This window comes from Pseudophryne corroboree, chromosome 10 (assembly GCF_028390025.1).
Source record: "Pseudophryne corroboree isolate aPseCor3 chromosome 10, aPseCor3.hap2, whole genome shotgun sequence".
NCBI classification, from domain to species: domain Eukaryota; kingdom Metazoa; phylum Chordata; class Amphibia; order Anura; family Myobatrachidae; genus Pseudophryne; species Pseudophryne corroboree.
Genome location: NC_086453.1, coordinates 9644147 through 9668678, shown reverse-complemented (window position 1 = coordinate 9668678; position 24532 = coordinate 9644147). Strand labels below are relative to the sequence as shown.

The following is a 24532-nucleotide window of genomic DNA, read 5'->3' as shown; positions in this document are numbered from 1 at the left end:
GGAAACACATAAGTCCCTACGCCAGCCAGGAAACACATAAGTCACTATCCCAGCCAGGAAACACATAAGTCACTATCCCAGCCAGGAAACACGTAATTCACTATCCCAGGAAACACATAAGTCACTATCCCAGCCAGGAAACACATAAGTCACTATCCCAGGAAACACATAAGTCACTATCCCAGGAAACACATAAGTCACTATCCCAGGACACACATAAGTCACTATCCCAGGAAACACATAAGTCACTATCCCAGGACACACATAAGTCACTATCCCAGGAAACACATAAGTCACTATCCCAGCCAGGACACACATAAGTCACTATCCCAGGAAACACATAAGTCACTATCCCAGCCAGGACACACATAAGTCACTATCCCAGGAAACACATAAGTCACTATCCCAGGAAACACATAAGTCACTATCCCAGGAAACACATAAGTCACTATCCCAGGAAACACATAAGTCACTATCCCAGCCAGGAAACACATAAGTCACTATCCCAGCCAGGAAACACGTAATTCACTATCCCAGGAAACACATAAGTCACTATCCCAGGAAACACATAAGTCACTATCCCAGCCAGGAAACACATAAGTCACTATCCCAGGAAACACATAAGTCACTATCCCAGCCAGGAAACACATAAGTCACTATCCCAGCCAGGAAACACATAAGTCACTATCCCAGCCAGGAAACACATAAGTCACTACGCCAGCCAGGAAACACATAAGTCACTATCCCAGCCAGGAAACACATAAGTCACTATCCCAGGAAACACATAAGTCACTATCCCAGGAAACACATAAGTCACTATCCCCGGAAACACATGTCACTATCCAAGCCAGGAAACACATAAGTAACTATCCCAGCCAGGAAACACATAAGTCACTATCCCAGCCAGGAAACACATAAGTCACTATACTATCCCAGCCAGGAAACACATAAGTCACTATCCCAGGACACACAAGTCACTATCCCAGGAAACACATAAGTCACTATCCCAGCCAGGAAACACATAAGTCACTATCCCAGCCAGGAAACACATAAGTCACTATCCCAGCCAGGAAACACATAAGTCACTATCACAGCCAGGAAACACATAAGTCACTATCCCAGGAAACACATAAGTCACTATCCCAGGAAACACATAAGTCACTATCACAGCCAGGAAACACATAAGTCACTATCCCAGCCAGGACACACATAAGTCACTATCCCAGGCAGGAAACGCATAAGTTACTATCCCAGGAAACACATAAGACACTATTCCAACCAGGAAACACATAAGTCACTATCACAGGAAACACATAAGTCACTATCCCAGAAACAACATAAGACACTATACAAAACAGGAAACACATAAGTCACTATCCCAGGAAACACATAAGTCACTATACAAACCAGGAAACACATAAGTCACTATCCCAGGAAACACATTAGGTCACTATCCCAGCCAGGAAACACATAAGTCACTATCCCAGGAAACACATAAGTCACTATCCCAGCCAGGAAACACATAAGTCACTATCCCAGCCAGGACACACATAAGTCACTATCCCAGCCAGGACACACATAAGTCACTATCCCAGCCAGGAAACACATAAGTCACTATACTATCCCAGCCAGGAAACACATAAGTCACTATCCAAGGAAACACATAAGTCACTATCCCAGGAAACACATAAGTCACTATCCCAGCCAGGAAACACATAAGTCACTATCTCAGGACACACATAAGTCACTATCCCAGCCAGGAAACACATAAGTCACTATCCCAGCCAGGAAACACATAAGTCACTATACTATACCAGCCAGGAAACACATCACTATCCCAGGAAACACATAAGTCACTATCCCAGGAAACACATAAGTCACTATCCCAGCCAGGAAACACATAAGTCACTATCCCAGGAAACACATAAGTCACTATCCCAGCCAGGAAACACATAAGTCACTATCCCAGCCAGGAAACACATAAGTCACTATCCCAGGAAACACATAAGTCACTATCCCAGCCAGGAAACACATAAGTCACTATCCCAGCCAGGAAACACATAAGTCACTATCCCAGCCAGGAAACACATAAGTCACTATCCCAGCAAGGAAACACATAAGTCACTATCCCAGCCAGGAAACACATAAGTCACTATCACAGGAAACACATACGTTTTGTTTTTTTCATGGCACCCCTAGGTCAAAGTTTTTTATTTAGAAATTCAGAAAAAAAATATGAAATAAAACTGTGTTTATATGCCATCCTTAGGGTCAGTTGTGAGGTGGGGGACAGGAGTCACTTCTGTATGTCCAGATATTATATAACTGTCAGTCACCAGGACTGGTTTTGCCTATTACACTGACCATAAATAATTTCAACTGGTCCTGGACCACCAGCCTAGGGCACCCCCGCAGTGTCCCGAGGCGCCCAGCTAGGGAGCCACTGACATAAGTGATTATACTTTATAAATGCCATGTGTAGCGCCGTCACGTGAATATATTGAGAGGACTGAAGTGTATGTTTACACCACACTAACACAAAGCCACATTATCATAAAGAAGTATTACGGGATAATCAGAAAATAGATATATACTGGGAATGCATATACTATGGAGCAGTACAACAGATCTCATTAGTACAAAATGCTCATTCATCATGTAGGCGCCTGTAGGGGTCACCGTTTCTATTGACGTCTGCAGAGGTTTAGTCAGCGACTAATACAGTATCGTTCAGAATGAATGGAGCAACACAAAACAACATTTCTGACCGAGCAGGTTTAATGTATCCATGGGAGAATAAGAATGCTTGCAGTAATGGTTTTCTGGAGTAGAAGCGGCGCATCTTACCCTCTCGCTAATTGCGTTGTACTTAATGGCCAGCTCATCCCTCTCTGCGCGACTCTGCGCCAGCAGATCTTCCACCCGGGACAGCTCTTGCTGCAAGATGCGGTTCTCCTCTTGCAGGGACAGGAGAGATGACATGTCTGCGGAGGGGCCTGCACGAAAGAAATCAGCGATCACATATATATATAGGAGATGCACAGACAGGAACGCCGAGGCTTGTGGGCTCTCACATGCCAATTATTATCATCTTTTATTTATATGGTGCCACAAGGGTTCCACAGCGCCAACCAAAGTACATTTGGGGTGGGCGCAGAAGTGGACATAGCCTGACAACACAACCACTCACCTTTCAGGTAAGGGAAATATAAAAAAAAAAAAAAAAAGGTATCAGGTTAAACCAGACAGTGAGCGCCAATACTAACCTCGCTGAGCGATGCCTCATTCAAACATCAGTGGCAGGTAGGAAAATAAGTTGTGCAGTATTACTTTATAGCCTGCGGGTGGCACTGTGGTATATATATTTTCTTCTCTCCCCATTTACAGAGTTCCATGAAATCCTTAGTCTCATGCCCCGTCCGTCAGAGATATCGCATCACCCTATGCCCCCAGGGGTCCCATACCGCTATCCTGTACGCAGCTGCAGCTCACCTGTACAGGTATCAGTAATGACCCCACCCCTACGCTCTGTACTAGGAAGTGCATGCAAATAGGACGTATGGAGAATGGCGCATCATAAGCAGGTAACCCTCAGGACTATTCCTGCATCAGTACAGGAGGGACAAAGGCAGCCAACCAACCAGGACTCCCCCCAATAAACCTGTAAGACACCAGGGTTTTGTGCTGCAGCGTTGGGACAATGCTGGAAGGGGCACAGAAAACAGCCCAGTGTACCCACCAGGGACTGGCGGCGGCGTGAGGTTCCTGGTAACGATCTCTCGGATGCGAGCCGGCAGCCGGGCAGGGAGGGAGTTTGTGGGGTCTCCACGAAGAGTCAGACACTTCTCTTCTTCGCAGCCTAGCACCCGGAGAGACAGTTCCTGCACGGGAGGAGAAACAGCGGATTAGCAGAGAAATCACAGCAGAGAACCGGGGGACGGGACAGGAGGGGCGAAACGAGGGAACACAGGGAGAGATTAACAGAGAGAAGCAAGATCAAAAAATGCAATAACCCACTGTAATGATTGGATAATGTCTGCCAGGTGACACAGCCTGACTGTACCAGGAGATCCCCTATGGTGCTCTGAATTCATCTGCACTGAATGTATCAATGTGAGTGAGTGAGTGAGTGAGTGAGTGAGTGAGTGAGTGAGTGTGAGAGTGTGAGAGTGTGAGAGTGTGAGAGTGAGTGAGTGAGTGAGTGAGTGAGTGAGTGAGTGACTGAGTGAGTGAGTGAGTGCGAGTCTTTATCCATCAGGGAGAACACAGTCCTCACACAGCTACACTGAATGAATGAATGAATGAATGAATGAATGAATGAATGAATGAATGAATGAATGGTGAGTGAGTGTATACTGTATATATTAGAGGAGATCCTATTCCATGTAAGGTGAATGTAAGAACAGGAATATACCTATTATCAGTAATTCATACAGCGCACACATATTCCACAGCACTCTATAGAGAATACCTCAGTCACTCACATCATTCCCTGCACCAATGGAGCTTACAATCTATGGAGGTAATTCAGATCTGATCGTAGATGTGCTACATTTAGCACATCTACAATCAGTTTCTCTGACATGCGGGGGGACGCCCAGCTCAGGACTACTCTGCCCGCATGTCAGGCCCTACTTCACCCCCCCCCCCCCACAAGGGTGCAAAAGCAGCGCACGGGGGCGATGCTTTCGCAACCGGCAAGTATCTCCCTGCCTGCGCAGCTCAACCGCACTGGCAGGCGGCTACCCACCGCGTCCCGAGTTGCAGCGGTTGCGTGTGACACCACGTATCCGCCTCGGCCCGCCCGCGCAGCGGTCCGGACATGCCTGCGTTGTCCGAACCGTGCCCCGCCAACGGCGTTCTAATGCCGTTGGCATGCCACGCGACCGCCTCTGGCTTTCAATCAGGCAGAGGTGATTGCCGCCCTGAGATGCTGTTAGCATCTTATTTGGCTCCTGGGGTGCGCACGCGCAGTACTGAGATCACTGCGGCGATCCAGGCGATCAGGCCCTATATTCTCTATACGGGGTCCCAGCGGCTGTATATCAGACAGAACCTATAATATACACCCTGACAGGTCAGACACCAGGACTCGGTATATAGGGGCCGGGGGGGCAGCGGCTGTATATCAGACAGAACCTATAATATACACCCTGACAGGTCAGACACCAGGACTCGGTATATAGGGGCCGGGGGGGCAGCGGCTGTATATCAGACAGAACCTATAATATACACCCTGACAGGTCAGACACCAGGACTCAGTATATAGGGGCCGGGGTCCCAGCGGCTGTATATTAGACAGAACCTATAATCTACACCCTGACAGGTCAGACACCAGGACTCAGTATATAGGGGCCGGGGTCCCAGCGGCTGTATATCAGACAGAACCTATAATATACACCCTGACAGGTCAGACACCAGGACTCAGTATATAGGGGCCGGGGGGGCAGCGGCTGTATATCAGCCAGAACCTATAATATACACCCTGACAGGTCAGACACCAGGACTCAGTATATAGGGGCCGGGGGGGCAGCGGCTGTATATCAGACAGAACCTATAATATACACCCTGACAGGTCAGACACCAGGACTCAGTATATAGGGGCCGGGGTCCCAGCGGCTGTATATCAGACAGAACCTATAATATACACCCTGACAGGTCAGACACCAGGACTCAGTATATAGGGGCCGGGGGGGCAGCGGCTGTATATCAGCCAGAACCTATAATATACACCCTGACAGGTCAGACACCAGGACTCAGTATATAGGGGCCGGGGGGGCAGCGGCTGTATATCAGACAGAACCTATAATATACACCCTGACAGGTCAGACACCAGGACTCAGTATATAGGGGCCGGGTCCCAGCGGCTGTATATTAGACAGAACCTATAATATACACCCTGACAGGTCAGACACCAGGACTCAGTATATAGGGGCCGGGGTCCCAGCGGCTGTATATTAGACAGAACCTATAATATACACCCTGACAGGTCAGACACCAGGACTCAGTATATAGGGGCCGGGGGGGCAGCGGCTGTATATCAGCCAGAACCTATAATATACACCCTGACAGGTCAGACACCAGGACTCAGTATATAGGGGCCGGGGGGGCAGCGGCTGTATATCAGACAGAACCTATAATATACACCCTGACAGGTCAGACACCAGGACTCAGTATATAGGGGCAGGAGTCCCAGCGGCTGTATATCAGACAGAACCTATAATATACACCCTGACAGGTCAGACACCAGGACTCAGTATATAGGGGCCGGGTCCCAGCGGCTGTATATCAGACAGAACCTATAATATACACCCTGACAGGTCAGACACCAGGACTCAGTATATAGGGGCCGGGGGGGCAGCGGCTGTATATCAGCCAGAACCTATAATATACACCCTGACAGGTCAGACACCAGGACTCAGTATATAGGGGCCGGGGTCCCAGCGGCTGTATATCAGCCAGAACCTATAATATACACCCTGACAGGTCAGACACCAGGACTCAGTATATAGGGGCAGGAGTCCCAGCGGCTGTATATCAGACAGAACCTATAATATACACCCTGACAGGTCAGACACCAGGACTCGGTATATAGGAGCCGGGGTCCCAGCGGCTGTATATCAGACAGAACCTATAATATACACCCTGACAGGTCAGACACCAGGACTCAGTATATAGGGGCCGGGGTCCCAGCGGCTGTATATCAGACAGAACCTATAATATACACCCTGACAGGTCAGACACCAGGACTCAGTATATAGGGGCCGGGGTCCCAGCGGCTGTATATCAGACAGAACCTATAATATACACCCTGACAGGTCAGACACCAGGACTCAGTATATAGGGGCCGGGGTCCCAGCGGCTGTATATCAGACAGAACCTATAATATACACCCTGACAGGTCAGACACCAGGACTCAGTATATAGGGGCCGGGGGGGCAGCGGCTGTATATCAGACAGAACCTATAATATACACCCTGACAGGTCAGACACCAGGACTCAGTATATAGGGGCCAGGGTCCCAGCGGCTGTATATCAGACAGAACCTATAATCTACACCCTGACAGGTCAGACACCAGGACTCAGTATATAGGGGCCGGGGTCCCAGCGGCTGTATATCAGACAGAACCTATAATATACACCCTGACAGGTCAGACACCAGGACTCAGTATATAGGGGCCGGGGGGGCAGCGGCTGTATATCAGACAGAACCTATAATATACACCCTGACAGGTCAGACACCAGGACTCAGTATATAGGGGCCAGGGTCCCAGCGGCTGTATAACAGACAGAACCTATAATCTACACCCTGACAGGTCAGACACCAGGACTCAGTATATAGGGGCCGGGTCCCAGCGGCTGTATAACAGACAGAACCTATAATATACACCCTGACAGGTCAGACACCAGGACTCAGTATATAGGGGCCGGGGTCCCAGCGGCTGTATATCAGACAGAACCTATAATATACACCCTGACAGGTCAGACACCAGGACTCAGTATATAGGGGCAGGAGTCCCAGCGGCTGTATATCAGACAGAACCTATAATATACACCCTGACAGGTCAGACACCAGGACTCGGTATATAGGAGCCGGGGTCCCAGCGGCTGTATATCAGACAGAACCTATAATATACACCCTGACAGGTCAGACACCAGGACTCAGTATATAGGGGCCGGGGTCCCAGCGGCTGTATATCAGACAGAACCTATAATATACACCCTGACAGGTCAGACACCAGGACTCAGTATATAGGGGCCGGGGGCCCAGCGGCTGTATATCAGACAGAACCTATAATATACACCCTGACAGGTCAGACACCAGGACTCAGTATATAGGGGCCGGGGGCCCAGCGGCTGTATATCAGACAGAACCTATAATATACACCCTGACAGGTCAGACACCAGGACTCAGTATATAGGGGCCGGGGGGGCAGCGGCTGTATATCAGACAGAACCTATAATATACACCCTGACAGGTCAGACACCAGGACTCAGTATATAGGGGCCAGGGTCCCAGCGGCTGTATATCAGACAGAACCTATAATCTACACCCTGACAGGTCAGACACCAGGACTCAGTATATAGGGGCCGGGGTCCCAGCGGCTGTATATCAGACAGAACCTATAATATACACCCTGACAGGTCAGACACCAGGACTCAGTATATAGGGGCCGGGGGGGCAGCGGCTGTATATCAGACAGAACCTATAATATACACCCTGACAGGTCAGACACCAGGACTCAGTATATAGGGGCCAGGGTCCCAGCGGCTGTATAACAGACAGAACCTATAATCTACACCCTGACAGGTCAGACACCAGGACTCAGTATATAGGGGCCGGGTCCCAGCGGCTGTATAACAGACAGAACCTATAATATACACCCTGACAGGTCAGACACCAGGACTCAGTATATAGGGGCCAGGGTCCCAGCGGCTGTATATCAGACAGAACCTATAATATACACCCTGACAGGTCAGACACCAGGACTCAGTATATAGGGGCAGGAGTCCCAGCGGCTGTATATCAGACAGAACCTATAATATACACCCTGACAGGTCAGACACCAGGACTCGGTATATAGGAGCCGGGGTCCCAGCGGCTGTATATCAGACAGAACCTATAATATACACCCTGACAGGTCAGACACCAGGACTCAGTATATAGGGGCCGGGGTCCCAGCGGCTGTATATCAGACAGAACCTATAATATACACCCTGACAGGTCAGACACCAGGACTCAGTATATAGGGGCCGGGGGCCCAGCGGCTGTATATCAGACAGAACCTATAATATACACCCTGACAGGTCAGAGACCAGGACTCAGTATATAGGGGCCGGGGGCCCAGCGGCTGTATATCAGACAGAACCTATAATATACACCCTGACAGGTCAGACACCAGGACTCAGTATATAGGGGCCGGGGGGGCAGCGGCTGTATATCAGACAGAACCTATAATATACACCCTGACAGGTCAGACACCAGGACTCAGTATATAGGGGCCAGGGTCCCAGCGGCTGTATATCAGACAGAACCTATAATCTACACCCTGACAGGTCAGACACCAGGACTCAGTATATAGGGGCCGGGGTCCCAGCGGCTGTATATCAGACAGAACCTATAATATACACCCTGACAGGTCAGACACCAGGACTCAGTATATAGGGGCCGGGGGGGCAGCGGCTGTATATCAGACAGAACCTATAATATACACCCTGACAGGTCAGACACCAGGACTCAGTATATAGGGGCCAGGGTCCCAGCGGCTGTATAACAGACAGAACCTATAATCTACACCCTGACAGGTCAGACACCAGGACTCAGTATATAGGGGCCGGGTCCCAGCGGCTGTATAACAGACAGAACCTATAATATACACCCTGACAGGTCAGACACCAGGACTCAGTATATAGGGGCCAGGGTCCCAGCGGCTGTATATCAGACAGAACCTATAATATACACCCTGACAGGTCAGACACCAGGACTCGGTATATAGGAGCCGGGGTCCCAGCGGCTGTATATCAGACAGAACCTATAATATACACCCTGACAGGTCAGACACCAGGACTCAGTATATAGGGGCCGGGGGGGCAGCGGCTGTATATCAGACAGAACCTATAATATACACCCTGACAGGTCAGACACCAGGACTCAGTATATAGGGGCCGGGGGCCCAGCGGCTGTATATCAGACAGAACCTATAATATACACCCTGACAGGTCAGACACCAGGACTCAGTATATAGGGGCCGGGGGGGGCAGCGGCTGTATATCAGACAGAACCTATAATATACACCCTGACAGGTCAGACACCAGGACTCAGTATATAGGGGCCAGGGTCCCAGCGGCTGTATAACAGACAGAACCTATAATCTACACCCTGACAGGTCAGACACCAGGACTCAGTATATAGGGGCCGGGTCCCAGCGGCTGTATAACAGACAGAACCTATAATATACACCCTGACAGGTCAGACACCAGGACTCAGTATATAGGGGCCAGGGTCCCAGCGGCTGTATATCAGACAGAACCTATAATCTACACCCTGACAGGTCAGACACCAGGACTCAGTATATAGGGGCCGGGGTCCCAGCGGCTGTATATCAGACAGAACCTATAATATACACCCTGACAGGTCAGACACCAGGACTCAGTATATAGGGGCAGGAGTCCCAGCGGCTGTATATCAGACAGAACCTATAATATACACCCTGACAGGTCAGACACCAGGACTCGGTATATAGGAGCCGGGGTCCCAGCGGCTGTATATCAGACAGAACCTATAATATACACCCTGACAGGTCAGACACCAGGACTCAGTATATAGGGGCCGGGGTCCCAGCGGCTGTATATCAGACAGAACCTATAATATACACCCTGACAGGTCAGACACCAGGACTCAGTATATAGGGGCCGGGGGCCCAGCGGCTGTATATCAGACAGAACCTATAATATACACCCTGACAGGTCAGACACCAGGACTCAGTATATAGGGGCCGGGGGCCCAGCGGCTGTATATCAGACAGAACCTATAATATACACCCTGACAGGTCAGACACCAGGACTCAGTATATAGGGGCCGGGGGGGCAGCGGCTGTATATCAGACAGAACCTATAATATACACCCTGACAGGTCAGACACCAGGACTCAGTATATAGGGGCCAGGGTCCCAGCGGCTGTATATCAGACAGAACCTATAATCTACACCCTGACAGGTCAGACACCAGGACTCAGTATATAGGGGCCGGGGTCCCAGCGGCTGTATATCAGACAGAACCTATAATATACACCCTGACAGGTCAGACACCAGGACTCAGTATATAGGGGCAGGAGTCCCAGCGGCTGTATATCAGACAGAACCTATAATATACACCCTGACAGGTCAGACACCAGGACTCGGTATATAGGAGCCGGGGTCCCAGCGGCTGTATATCAGACAGAACCTATAATATACACCCTGACAGGTCAGACACCAGGACACAGTATATAGGGGCCAGGGTCCCAGCGGCTGTATATCAGACAGAACCTATAATATACACCCTGACAGGTCAGACACCAGCACTCAGTATATAGGAGCCGGGGTCCCAGCGGCTGTATATCAGCCAGAACCTATAATATACACCCTGACAGGTCAGACACCAGGACTCAGTATATAGGGGCCGGGGGGGCAGCGGCTGTATATCAGACAGAACCTATAATATACACCCTGACAGGTCAGACACCAGCACTCAGTATATAGGGGCCGGGGTCCCAGCGGCTGTATATTAGACAGAACCTATAATATACACCCTGACAGGTCAGACACCAGGACTCAGTATATAGGGGCCGGGGGCCCAGCGGCTGTATATCAGACAGAACCTATAATATACACCCTGACAGGTCAGACACCAGGACTCAGTATATAGGGGCCGGGGGCCCAGCGGCTGTATATCAGACAGAACCTATAATATACACCCTGACAGGTCAGACACCAGCACTCAGTATATAGGGGCCGGGGTCCCAGCGGCTGTATATTAGACAGAACCTATAATCTACACCCTGACAGGTCAGACACCAGGACTCGGTATATAGGGGCCGGGGTCCCAGCGGCTGTATATTAGACAGAACCTATAATCTACACCCTGACAGGTCAGACACCAGGACTCGGTATATAGGGGCCGGGGGGGCAGCGGCTGTATATCAGACAGAACCTATAATATACACCCTGACAGGTCAGACACCAGGACTCAGTATATAGGGGCCAGGGTCCCAGCGGCTGTATATCAGACAGAACCTATAATATACACCCTGACAGGTCAGACACCAGGACTCAGTATATAGGGGCCGGGGTCCCAGCGGCTGTATATCAGCCAGAACCTATAATATACACCCTGACAGGTCAGACACCAGGACTCAGTATATAGGGGCCGGGGTCCCAGCGGCTGTATATCAGACAGAACCTATAATATACACCCTGACAGGTCAGACACCAGGACTCAGTATATAGGGGCCAGGGTCCCAGCGGCTGTATATCAGACAGAACCTATAATATACACCCTGACAGGTCAGACACCAGGACTCAGTATATAGGGGCCGGGGTCCCAGCGGCTGTATATCAGACAGAACCTATAATATACACCCTGACAGGTCAGACACCAGGACTCAGTATATAGGGGCCGGGTCCCAGCGGCTGTATATCAGACAGAACCTATAATATACACCCTGACAGGTCAGACACCAGGACTCAGTATATAGGGGCCGGGGGCCCAGCGGCTGTATATCAGACAGAACCTATAATATACACCCTGACAGGTCAGACACCAGGACTCAGTATATAGGGGCCGGGGGCCCAGCGGCTGTATATCAGACAGAACCTATAATATACACCCTGACAGGTCAGACACCAGGACTCAGTATATAGGGGCCGGGGGCCCAGCGGCTGTATATCAGACAGAACCTATAATATACACCCTGACAGGTCAGACACCAGGACTCAGTATATAGGGGCCGGGGGGGCAGCGGCTGTATATCAGACAGAACCTATAATCTATACCCTGACAGGTCAGACACCAGGACACAGTATATAGGGGCCAGGGTCCCAGCGGCTGTATATCAGACAGAACCTATAATATACACCCTGACAGGTCAGACACCAGCACTCAGTATATAGGGGCCGGGGTCCCAGCGGCTGTATATTAGACAGAACCTATAATCTACACCCTGACAGGTCAGACACCAGGACTCGGTATATAGGGGCCGGGGTCCCAGCGGCTGTATATTAGACAGAACCTATAATCTACACCCTGACAGGTCAGACACCAGGACTCGGTATATAGGAGCCGGGGTCCCAGCGGCTGTATATTAGACAGAACCTATAATATACACCCTGACAGGTCAGACACCAGCACTCAGTATATAGGGGCCGGGGTCCCAGCGGCTGTATATCAGACAGAACCTATAATATACACCCTGACAGGTCAGACATCAGGACTCAGTATATAGGGGCCGGGGTCCCAGCGGCTGTATATCAGACAGAGCCTATAATATACACCCTGACAGGTCAGACATCAGGACTCAGTATATAGGGGCCGGGGTCCCAGCGGCTGTATAACAGACAGAACCTATAATATACACCCTGACAGGTCAGACACCAGGACTCGGTATATAGGGGCCGGGGTCCCAGCGGCTGTATATCAGACAGAACCTATAATATACACCCTGACAGGTCAGACATCAGGACTCAGTATATAGGGGCCGGGGTCCCAGCGGCTGTATATCAGACAGAGCCTATAATATACACCCTGACAGGTCAGACATCAGGACTCAGTATATAGGGGCCGGGGTCCCAGCGGCTGTATAACAGACAGAACCTATAATATACACCCTGACAGGTCAGACACCAGGACTCAGTATATAGGGGCCGGGGTCCCAGCGGCTGTATATCAGACAGAACCTATAATATACACCCTGACAGGTCAGACACCAGGACTCAGTATATAGGGGCCGGGGTCCCAGCGGCTGTATATCAGACAGAACCTATAATATACACCCTGACAGGTCAGACACCAGGACTCAGTATATAGGGGCCGGGGTCCCAGCGGCTGTATATCAGACAGAACCTATAATATACACCCTGACAGGTCAGACACCAGGACTCAGTATATAGGGACCGGGGTCCCAGCGGCTGTATATCAGACAGAACCTATAATATACACCCTGACAGGTCAGACACCAGGACTCAGTATATAGGGGCCGGGGTCCCAGCGGCTGTATATCAGACAGAACCTATAATATACACCCTGACAGGTCAGACACCAGGACTCAGTATATAGGGGCCGGGGTCCCAGCGGCTGTATATCAGACAGAACCTATAATATACACCCTGACAGGTCAGACACCAGGACTCAGTATATAGGGGCCGGGGTCCCAGCGGCTGTATATCAGACAGAACCTATAATATACACCCTGACAGGTCAGACACCAGGACTCAGTATATAGGGGCCGGGGTCCCAGCGGCTGTATATCAGACAGAGCCTATAATATACACCCTGACAGGTCAGACACCAGGACTCAGTATATAGGGGCCGGGTCCCAGTGGCTGTATATCAGACAGAACCTATAATATACACCCTGACAGGTCAGACACCAGGACTCAGTATATAGGGGCCGGGGTCCCAGCGGCTGTATAACAGACAGAACCTATAATATACACCCTGACAGGTCAGACATCAGGACTCAGTATATAGGGGCCGGGGTCCCAGCGGCTGTATATCAGACAGAACCTATAATATACACCCTGACAGGTCAGACACCAGGACTCAGTATATAGGGGCCGGGTCCCAGCGGCTGTATAACAGACAGAACCTATAATATACACCCTGACAGGTCAGACACCAGGACTCAGTATATAGGGGCCGGGTCCCAGCGGCTGTATATCAGACAGAACCTATAATATACACCCTGACAGGTCAGACACCAGGACTCAGTATATAGGGGCCGGGGTCCCAGCGGCTGTATATCAGACAGAACCTATAATATGCACCCTGACAGGTCAGACACCAGGACTCAGTATATAGGGGCCGGGGTCACAGCTATCATCGACTAATACAATAGGGAGAGCAAGAAGAAACACAAAGAAGTGTAAGCTCTGATGGCAAGCCACACAGTGCACACTGCACATACATCACTGCAGACACATTACGCGGGACACTGGCCATTACTCCCATTGTGAGATAACAGAGTATCACCGCCTTCACTAACCAACCTCTATCACAGCCTCCAGTTTCAGCTCAGCGTGGTCCTGGCTCTCCCCCACCGCAGTCATCGATGCCGCGGCCCCTCATGAGCCTCAGAGGACGCCTGCAGAGAACCCTGGAGCTCTGTGATCCCAGGAGCCGTGTCTGCCAGACCCCATGGGGGTAACGCACCTCCCCCTCTAATTGCACACCACTGAGACTGAGCTTAGAATTAAATCTGTTTAGCTCCCCCCTCTATCATCCCTCTGACCAGGCTACAAGTGTCCCTGTGATTGTCAGGAGAGACCCTCCCACTCCCAACACTTCCAATCCAGACCTGAGATCCTGACCGGTCCTAGAGCCCCCCGGCTCCCATCCTCCAGGCAGAATCTGCTCCCAGTGCTGCTGCTGCTGCAAAGTGAATGGAGAAACAGTGGGCACTAGGACCCTGCGGATGTAGACTCCCACAGAAGTTACTGTATCCATGGAAATCCCAAACTTTTAAGATCACATGCATTCCTATATGTTCCTGGACGGAAATAGAGGGGTAGTAAAGTGTCGGGAACCCAACATACCTATGCCCCGGGGGCCTGGGAGCCTGAGAGGGGCCCGGGGAGCAGTTTATGCAGAAGCCGGCTCCTGCGCTCTGAATATATAATACAATATAATATATATAATACAGAACAGATAAGCAGACACAAAGTAATCCCAATAAGAAGGCGCAGAGAAGGTAACAGAGAAAGGGGGGGGGGCACTTGCCCCTAGGAGGGGGGGGAAGGGGGGGGCGGATAGAAAACAAATCTGAAGTGCATTCTGCTAGTGTGGGGGCAAAAACGAGTATGGAGCTCAGGGTCGACAGTGTGTTGGTCAGCACACAATAGGTCGACACATCAGTCAACAGTGAGTAGGTTGACACAGGAAAAAGGTCGACGCGGCCAATAGGTCGACTTGAAAATGGTCGACATGAGTTTTTCATGGGGGGTTTTGTGTCGTTTTCTTCGGAAAGTGACCGGGAACCCCAATTAGTGCACCGTGTTCACTCGCCATGATTCGGCCAATGTGCGCCGCTGCGCTCGGCGCAGGTTACCGTTTCCAATTGTAGTCCACGTGTATCGTAGAGAATGAAAAAGTTAAAATAAAATGGGAAAAGAAACGTGAAAAACTCATATCGACATAATAGCAGTGTCGAACTAGTTCCTGTGTCGACCAATAGGTGTCGACCTAGACACTGTTGACCCAGAGTCCGGATACCGGCAAAAACACCTCCCCAGCCAATACAGGAGTGCCACATATTACATCGCAGCATCACGTTGCAGGAGATATATACTGGGCGCATACTGTACAGGGCAGCAACTGGACACCATGGGGGTCATTCAGGGCGGATGTTCTTCCCACTCCTGTTGCAATGGATTGCCGTATGCAACTGTGATTATACGCTAATATGAGCAGAAGCTTACCCGTGCTAAAGGACGCACACTGCGATCGCATCTTTTGCGCGCGGTGTATAATTGCAGAAACATCGGTAACATCGCTGTACATCGGATCGCCACGCAGAGCCTGAGTGCCTCTGTAGACGCGCAGCACAGGCCGCTGCAGTGGCAAGTGTGATCGCAGCTGAACGGCCATGACGCGCCTGCGTTCACATGACCACTCCCCGTTCCCACCCCCAAACGCTGACATCCTGTCATTAACTTTGCGGCTGTGACCGCACTCACGAATCACTCAATGCGCATCCTCACTGCGGCTTATACGAATGCGCAGTGCAAAAACATCGATCGGTATGCGTGCAACCGCCATTTTGCATCCGCACCTGAATGACCCCCCTTATGTCACTTCTGCGGGGTGTGGATCATAGGGTCGACAGTGAGTAGGTCATTAGGTCAACGTGGAAAAAGGCCGACATGGGTTTTTCATGGTTTTTTGGTGTCGTTTTCTTCGTAGAGTGACCGGGAACCCCAATTAGTGCACCGTGTCCCCGCTCGCCACAGGTTACTGTGACCAATTGTAGTCCACGTAGATCGTAAAGTATGGGGAAAAAAATGTGAAAAAGTCATGTCGACCTAATGACCGGCTACCGCTACCAGTGTGTGTGATTTATTGCACTGAGCTGGCAGGAGAGCGCCATCTGCTGGTGGAACATGGGAATCGCTCACTTCTCAATCACCTGTGCAGTGCATTATTACTACTGTACATTTACACTGCAAGGATGAGGTACATACTGACAGAGGCATGAGGCACTGTCACAGGGTGTACATATGGAGATGTGACTTAGTGGTGGTGTATATATTATGGGGATGGGGTACACTGTACTGGGGTGTATGTGTAATGGGTTTGGGGTACACTGTGTGGGGTATAATGGGGTTGGGGTACACTGTGTGGGGGGTCATGTAATGGGGTTGGGGTACACTGTTAGGGGGTATATATAATGAGCTTGGGGTACACTGTGTGGGGGTATATATAATGTGGGTGGGGTACACTGTGGGGGTTAAAATGGGGATGGGTACACTGTGGGGGTATATATAATAGGGATGGGGTACACTGTGTGGGGGGTATATATATAATAGGGATGGGGTACACTGTGGGTAGTATAATGAGGCTGGGGTAAACTGTGGGGGGTATATTAAATGGGGTACACTGGGGGGTATATATAATAGGGATGAAGTACACTGTGTGGGGGTATATATATAATGGGGATGGGGTACACTGTGTGGGGGGTGTATATATATATATAATGGGCATGGGGTGCACTGTGGGGGGTATAATGGGGATAGGGTACACTGTGGGGGGGTATAATGGGGATGGGGTACACTGTGGGGGGTATATATAAATATAATGGGGATGGGGTGCACTGTGGGGGGTATATATATAACGGGGATGGGGTGCCCTGTGAGGGGGTATAATGGGGATGGGGTACACTGTGGGGGGGTATATATAATGGGGATGGGTACACTGTGTGGGGGTATATATATATATATATAATGGGGATGGGGTACGCTGTGGGGGGGTATATATATTATGGGCATGGGGTGCACTGTGGGGGGGTATAATGGGGATAGGGTACACTGTGGGGGGGTATAATGGGAATGGGGTACACTGTGGGGGGTATATATATATAATGGGGATGGGGTGCACTGTGGGGGGTATATATATAACGGGGATGGGGTGCACTGTGAGGGGGTATAATGGGGATGGGGTACACTGTGGGGGGGTATATATAATGGGGATGGGTACACTGTGGGGGAGAATATATATGGGTGGGGGTATATATGATGGGGATGGGATACACTGTGGGGAGAATATATAATGTGTATGGGGGGCATATATGATGGGGATGGGAAACACTGTGTGGGGGGTTATAATAAGATTTTACTTACCGATAAATCTATTTCTCGTAGTCCGTAGTGGATGCTGGGGACTCCGTCAGGACCATGGGGATATAGCGGCTCCGCAGGAGACAGGGCACAATAATAAAAGCTTTAGGATCAGGTGGTGTGCACTGGCTCCTCCCCCTATGACCCTCCTCCAAGCCTCAGTTAGGATACTGTGCCCGGACGAGCGTGCATAATAAGGAAGGATATTGAATCCCGGGTAAGACTCATACCAGCCACACCAATCACACCGTACAACCTGTGATCTGAACCCAGTTAACAGTATGATAACAACGAAGGAGCCTCTGAAAAGATGGCTCACAACAAGAATAACCCGATTTTTGTAACAATAACTATGTACAAGTATTGCAGACAATCCGCACTTGGGATGGGCGCCCAGCATCCACTACGGACTACGAGAAATAGATTTATCGGTAAGTAAAATCTTATTTTCTCTGACGTCCTAGTGGATGCTGGGGACTCCGTCAGGACCATGGGGATTATACCAAAGCTCCCAAACGGGCGGGAGAGTGCGGATGACCCTGCAGCACCGAATGAGAGAACTCCATGTCCTCCTCAGCCAGGGTATCAAATTTGTAGAATTTAGCAAACGTGTTTGCCCCTGACCAAGTAACTGCTCGGCAAAGTTGTAAAGCCGAGACCCCTCGGGCAGTCGCCCAAGATGAGCCCCCTTCCTTTTGGAATGGGCTTTTACCGATTTTGGCTGTGGCAGGCCTGCCACAGAATGTGTAAACTGAATTGTATTACAAATCCAGCGAGCAATCGTCTGCTTAGAAGCAGGAGCACCCATCTTGTTGGGTGCATACAGGCTAAACAGCGAGTCAGATTTTCTGACTCCAGCCTTCCTGGAAACATATTTTTCAGGGCCCTGACAACGTCAAGTAACTTGGAGTCCTCCAAGTCCCTAGTACCCGCAGGTACCACAATAGGTTGGTTCATGTGAAAAACAGAAAACACCTTAAGGAGAAATTGAGGACGAGTCCTCAATTCTGCCCTGTCAGAATGAAAAATTAAGTAAGGGCTTTATATATGATAAAGCCGCCAATTCTGACACACGCCTGGCTGAAGCCAGGGCTAATAGCATCGTCACCTTCCATGTGAGATATTTTAAGTCCACAGTGGTGAGTGGTTCAAACCAATGTGACTTTAGGAAACTCAAAACAACATTGAGATCCCAAGGTGCCACTGGGGCACAAAAGGAGGCTGTATATGCAGTACCCCTTTTACAAACATCTGAACGTCAGGCACTAAAGCCAGTTCTTTCTGGAAGAAATTCGACAGGGCCGAAATTTGAACCTTAATGGACCCTAATTTTAGGCCCATAGACAATCCTGTTTTCAGGAAATGTAGGAAACGACCCAGTTGGAATTCCTCTGTAGGGGCCTTCTTGGCCTCACACCACGCAACATATCTTCGCCAAATGCGGTGAAAATGTTTTGCGGTTACATCCTTCCTGTCTTCGACCAGGGTAGGGATGACTTCATCTGGAATGCCCTTTCAGGATCCGGCGTTCAACCGCCATGCCGTCAAACGCGGCCGCGGTAAGTCTTGGAACAGACAAGGCCCCTGCTGGAGCAGGTCCTTTCTTAAAGGTAGAGGCCACGGGTCTTCCGTGAACATCTCTTGAAGTTTCGGGTACCAAGTCCTTCTTGGCCAATCCGGAACCACGAGTATCATTTTTACTCATCTCCCTCTTATGATACTCAGTACTTTTTGTATGAGAGGCATAGGAGGGAACACATACTCTGACTGGTACATCCACAGTGTTACCAGAGCGTCCACCGCTATTGCCTGAGGGTCCCTTGACCTGGCGCAATATCTAGTTTTTTTTTTCAGGCGGGACGCCATCATGTCCACCTTTGGTTTTTCACAACGGTTTACAATCATGTGGAAGACTTCCCGATGAAGTCCCCACTCTCCCGGGTGGAGGTCATGCCTGCTGAGGAAGTCTGCTTCCCAGTTTTCCACTCCCGGAATGAACACTGCTGAGAGTGTTATCACATGATTTTTCGCCCAGCGAAGAATCCTTGCAGTTTCTGCCATTTCCCTCCTGCTTCTTGTGCCGCCCTGTCTGTTTACGTGGGCGACTGCCGTGATGTTGTCCCACTGGATCAATACCGGCTGACCTTGAAGCAGAGGTCTTGCTAAGCTTAGAGCATTGTAAATTGCCCTTAGCTCCAGTATATTTATGTGGAGAGAAGTCTCCAGACTCGATCACACTCTCTGGAAATTTTTTCCTTGTGTGACTGCTCCCCAGCCACTCAGGCTGGCATCCGTGGTCACCAGGACCCAGTCCTGAATGCCGAATCTGCGGCCCTTTCATAGATGAGCACTCTGCAGCCACCGCAGAAGAAACACCCTTGTCCTTGGAGACAGGGTTATCCGCTGATGCATCTGAAGATGCGATCCGGACCATTTTTCCAGCAGATCCCACGTAAAGGTTCTTGCGTGAAATCTACCGAATGGGATCGCTTTGTAAGAAACCACCATTTTTCACAGGATCCTTGTGCAATGATGCACTGATACTTTTCCTGGTTTTAGGAGGTTCCTGACTAGCTCGGATAACTCCCTGGCTTTCTTCTCCGGGAGAAAACATCCTTTTCTGGACTGTGACCAGAATCATCCCTAGGAACAGTAGACGTGTCGTCGGAAAAAAATGCGATTTTGGAATATTTAGAATCCACTCGTGCTGTCGTAGAACTACTTAAGATAGTGCTACTCCGACCTCCAACTGTTCTCTGGACCTTGCCCTTATCAGGAAAGCGTCCATATTTCTTTTAAGAAGAATCATCATTTCGGCCATTACCTTGGTAAAGACCCGGGGTGCCGTGGACAATCCAAACGGCAGCGTCTGAACTGATAGTGACAGTTCTGTACCACGAACCTGAGGTACCCTTGGTGAGAAGGGCAAATTTGGACATGTAGGTAAGCGTCCCTGATATCCAGTGACACCATATCGTCCCCTTCTTCCTGGTTCGCTATCACTGCTCTGAGTGACTCCATCTTGATTTGAACGCTTGTATGTAAGTGTTCAAATATTTCAGATCTCACCTAGCCGTCTGGCTTCAGTACCACAATATAGTGTGGAATAATACCCCTTCCCTTGTTGTAGAAGGGGTACTTTGATTATCACCTGCTGGGAATACAGCCTGTGAATTGTTCCCAATACTGCCTCCCTGTCGGAGGGAGACGTTGGTAAAGCAGACTTCAGGAACTTGTGAGGGGGAGACGTCTCGAATTTCCAATGTACACCTGGGATACTACGTGTAGGATCCAGGAGTCCACTTGTGAGTGAGCCCACTGCGTGCTGAAACTCTTGAGATGACCCCCTACCGCACCTGAGTCCGCTTGTACGGCCCCAGCGTCATGCTGCGGACTTGGCAGAAGCTGTGGAGGACTTCTGTTCCTGGTGATGGGCTGCCTGCTGCAGTCTTCTTCCCTTTCCTCTACCCCTGGGCAGATATGACTGGCCCTTTTGCCCGCCTGCCCTTATGGGGACGAAAGGACTGAGACTGAAAAGACTGTGTCCTTTTCTGCTGAGATGTGACTTGGGGTAACAAAAGGTGGATTTTTCAGCTGTTGCCATGGCCACCAGGTCCGATGGACCGCCCCTTTATACGGCAATACTTCCATGTGCCGTCTGGAATCTGCATCACCTGACCACTGTCGTCTGGCAGATATGGACATCACATTTACTCTTGATGCCAGAATGCAAATATCCCTCTGCGCATCTCGCATATATAGAAATGCATCCTTAAAATGCTCTATAGTCAATAAAATCTTGTCCCTGTCAAGGGTATCAATATTTTCAGTCAGGAAATCCGACCAAGCCCCCTCAGCGCTGCACATCCAGGCTGAGGCGATTGCTGGTCGTAGTATAACACCAGTATATGTGTATATACTTTTAGGATATTTTTCAGCTTCCTATCAGCTGGCTCCTTGAGGGCTGCCGTATCTGGAGACGGTAACGCCACTTGTTTTTATAAGCGTGTGAGCGCCTTATTCACCCTAAGGTGTGTTTCCCAACTCGCCCTAACTTCTGGCGGGAAAGGGTATACCGCCAATAATTTTCTATCGGAGGAAACCCACGTATCATCACACACTTCATTTAATTTATCTGATTCAGGAAAAACTACAAGTAGTTTATTCACACCCTACATAATACCCTTATTTGTGGTACTTGTAGTATCAGAAATATGTAACACCTCCTTCATTGCCCTTAACATGAAACGTGTGGCCCTAAAGGAAAATACGTTTGTTTCTTCACCGTCGACACTGGAGTCAGTGTCCGTGTCTGTGTCGACCGACTGAGGTAAATGGGCGTTTTTACAAGCCCCTGACGGTGTCTGAGACGCCTGGACAGGTACTAATTTGTTTGCCGGCCGTCTCATGTCGTCAACCGACCTTGCAGCGTGTTGACATTATCACGTAATTCCTAAATAAGCCATCCATTCCAGTGTCGACTCCCTAGAGAGTGACATCACCAATACAGGCAATTTGCTCCGCCTCCTCACCAACATCGTCCTCCTACATGTCGACACACACGTACCGACACACAGCACACACACAGGGAATGCTCTGACAGAGGACAGGACCCCACTAGCCCTTTGGGGAGACAGAGGGAGAGTTTGCCAGCACACACCAAAAACGCTATAATTATACAGGGACAACCCCTTATACAAGTGTTTTCCCTTATAGCATTTTTATATATGTAATCATATCGCCAAATAAGTGCCCCCCCTCTCTGTTTTAACCCTGTTTCTGTAGTGCAGTGCAGGGGAGAGCCTGGGAGCCTTCCTCACAGCAGAGCTGAGCAGGAAAATGGCGCCGTGTGCTGAGGAGAATAGGCCCCGCCCCCTTTTCGGCGGGCTCTTCTCCCGGAGTTTGTGAGATCTGGCAGGGGTTAAATACATCCATATAGCCTCAAGGGCTATATGTGATGTATTTTAGCCATAAAAAGGTATTATACATTGCTGCCCAGGGCGCCCCCCCCCAGCGCCCTGCACCCTCAGTGACAGTTGGTGACTGTTGGTGAAGTGTGCTGACAACAATGGCGCACAGCTGCAGTGCTGTGCGCTACCTTATGAAGACTGAAAGTCTTCTGCCGCCTGTTTCTGGACCTCTTCAACTTCGGCATCTGTAAGGGGGGTCGGCGGCACGGCTCCGGGACGAACCCCAGGGTGAGACCTGTGTTCCGACTCCCTCTGGAGCTAATGGTGTCCAGTAGCCTAAGAAGCAAATCCATCCTGCACGCAGGTGAGTTTTCTTCTCTCCCCTAAGTCCCTCGTAGCAGTGAGCCTGTTGCCAGCAGGACTCACTGAAAATAAAAAACCTAACTTAAACTTTTATTCTAAGCAGCTCAGGAGAGCCACCTAGATTGCACCCTTCTCGTCGGGCACAAAAATCTAACTGAGGCTTGGAGGAGGGTCATAGGGGGAGGAGCCAGTGCACACCACCTGATCCTAAAGCTTTTATTATTGTGCCCTGTCTCCTGCGGAGCCGCTATATCCCCATGGTCCTGACGGAGTCCCCAGCATCCACTAGGACGTCAGAGAAATATATATAATGGGCATGGGGTGCACTGTGGGGAGTATATATAATGTGTATGGGGGGCATATATGATGGGGATGGGAAACACTGTGTGGGGGGTTATATATATAATGGGCATGGGGTGCACTGTGGGGAGTATATATAATGTGTATGGGGGGCATATATGATGGGGATGGGAAACATTGTGTGGGGGGTTATATATATAATGGGCATGGGGTGCACTGTGGGGAGTATATATAATGTGTATGGGGGGCATATATAATGGGGATGGGAAACACTGTGTGGGGGGTTATATATATAATGGGCATGGGGTGCACTGTGGGGAGTATATATAATGTGTATGGGGGGCATATATGATGGGGATGGGAAACACTGTGTGGGGGGTTATATATATATAATGGGCATGGGGTGCACTGTGGGGAGTATATATAATGTGTATGGGGGGCATATATAATGGGGATGGGAAACAGTGTGGGGGGTTATATATATAATGGGCATGGGGTGCACTGTGGGGAGTATATATAATGTGTATGGGGGGGTATATATGATGGGGATGGGAAACACTGTGTGTGGGGTTATATATATAATGGGCATGGGGTGCACTGTGGGGAGTATATATAATGTGTATGGGGGGCATATATAATGGGGATGGGAAACACTGTGTGGGGGGTTATATATATAATGGGCATGGGGTGCACTGTGGGGAGTATATATAATGTGTATGGGGGGTATATATGATGGGGATGGGAAACACTGTGTGGGGGGTTATATATATAATGGGCATGGGGTGCACTGTGGGGAGTATATATAATGTGTATGGGGGGCATATATGATGGGGATGGGAAACACTGTGTGGGGGTTTATATATATAATGGGCA

At 49.9% G+C, this 24532-nt stretch overlaps 1 protein-coding gene across 7 annotated transcripts in view; it reads right to left on the bottom strand.

Moving 5' to 3' along the window:
* CROCC (ciliary rootlet coiled-coil, rootletin) overlaps nucleotides 1–23287 on the bottom strand; it is a 175526-nt gene extending 152239 nt beyond the window's left edge. For 3 of the 7 annotated variants that reach the window (XM_063942095.1, XM_063942096.1, XM_063942098.1), the window contains exons 1-3: nucleotides 23185–23285; nucleotides 3740–3881; nucleotides 2848–2996 (exon numbers count right to left, since the gene is read on the bottom strand). In XM_063942095.1, the coding sequence (XP_063798165.1) occupies nucleotides 2848–2996; nucleotides 3740–3881; nucleotides 23185–23241 (348 nt within the window). In that variant the 5' untranslated portion in view covers nucleotides 23242–23285. Of the gene's footprint in view, nucleotides 1–2847; nucleotides 2997–3739; nucleotides 3882–14744; nucleotides 14886–23184 lie in introns of those variants that run through there. The other 4 variants (XM_063942097.1, XM_063942100.1, XR_010188504.1 and 1 more) reach the window with 3 other exon arrangements.
* Between the last annotated feature and the right edge of the window lie 1245 nt (nucleotides 23288–24532).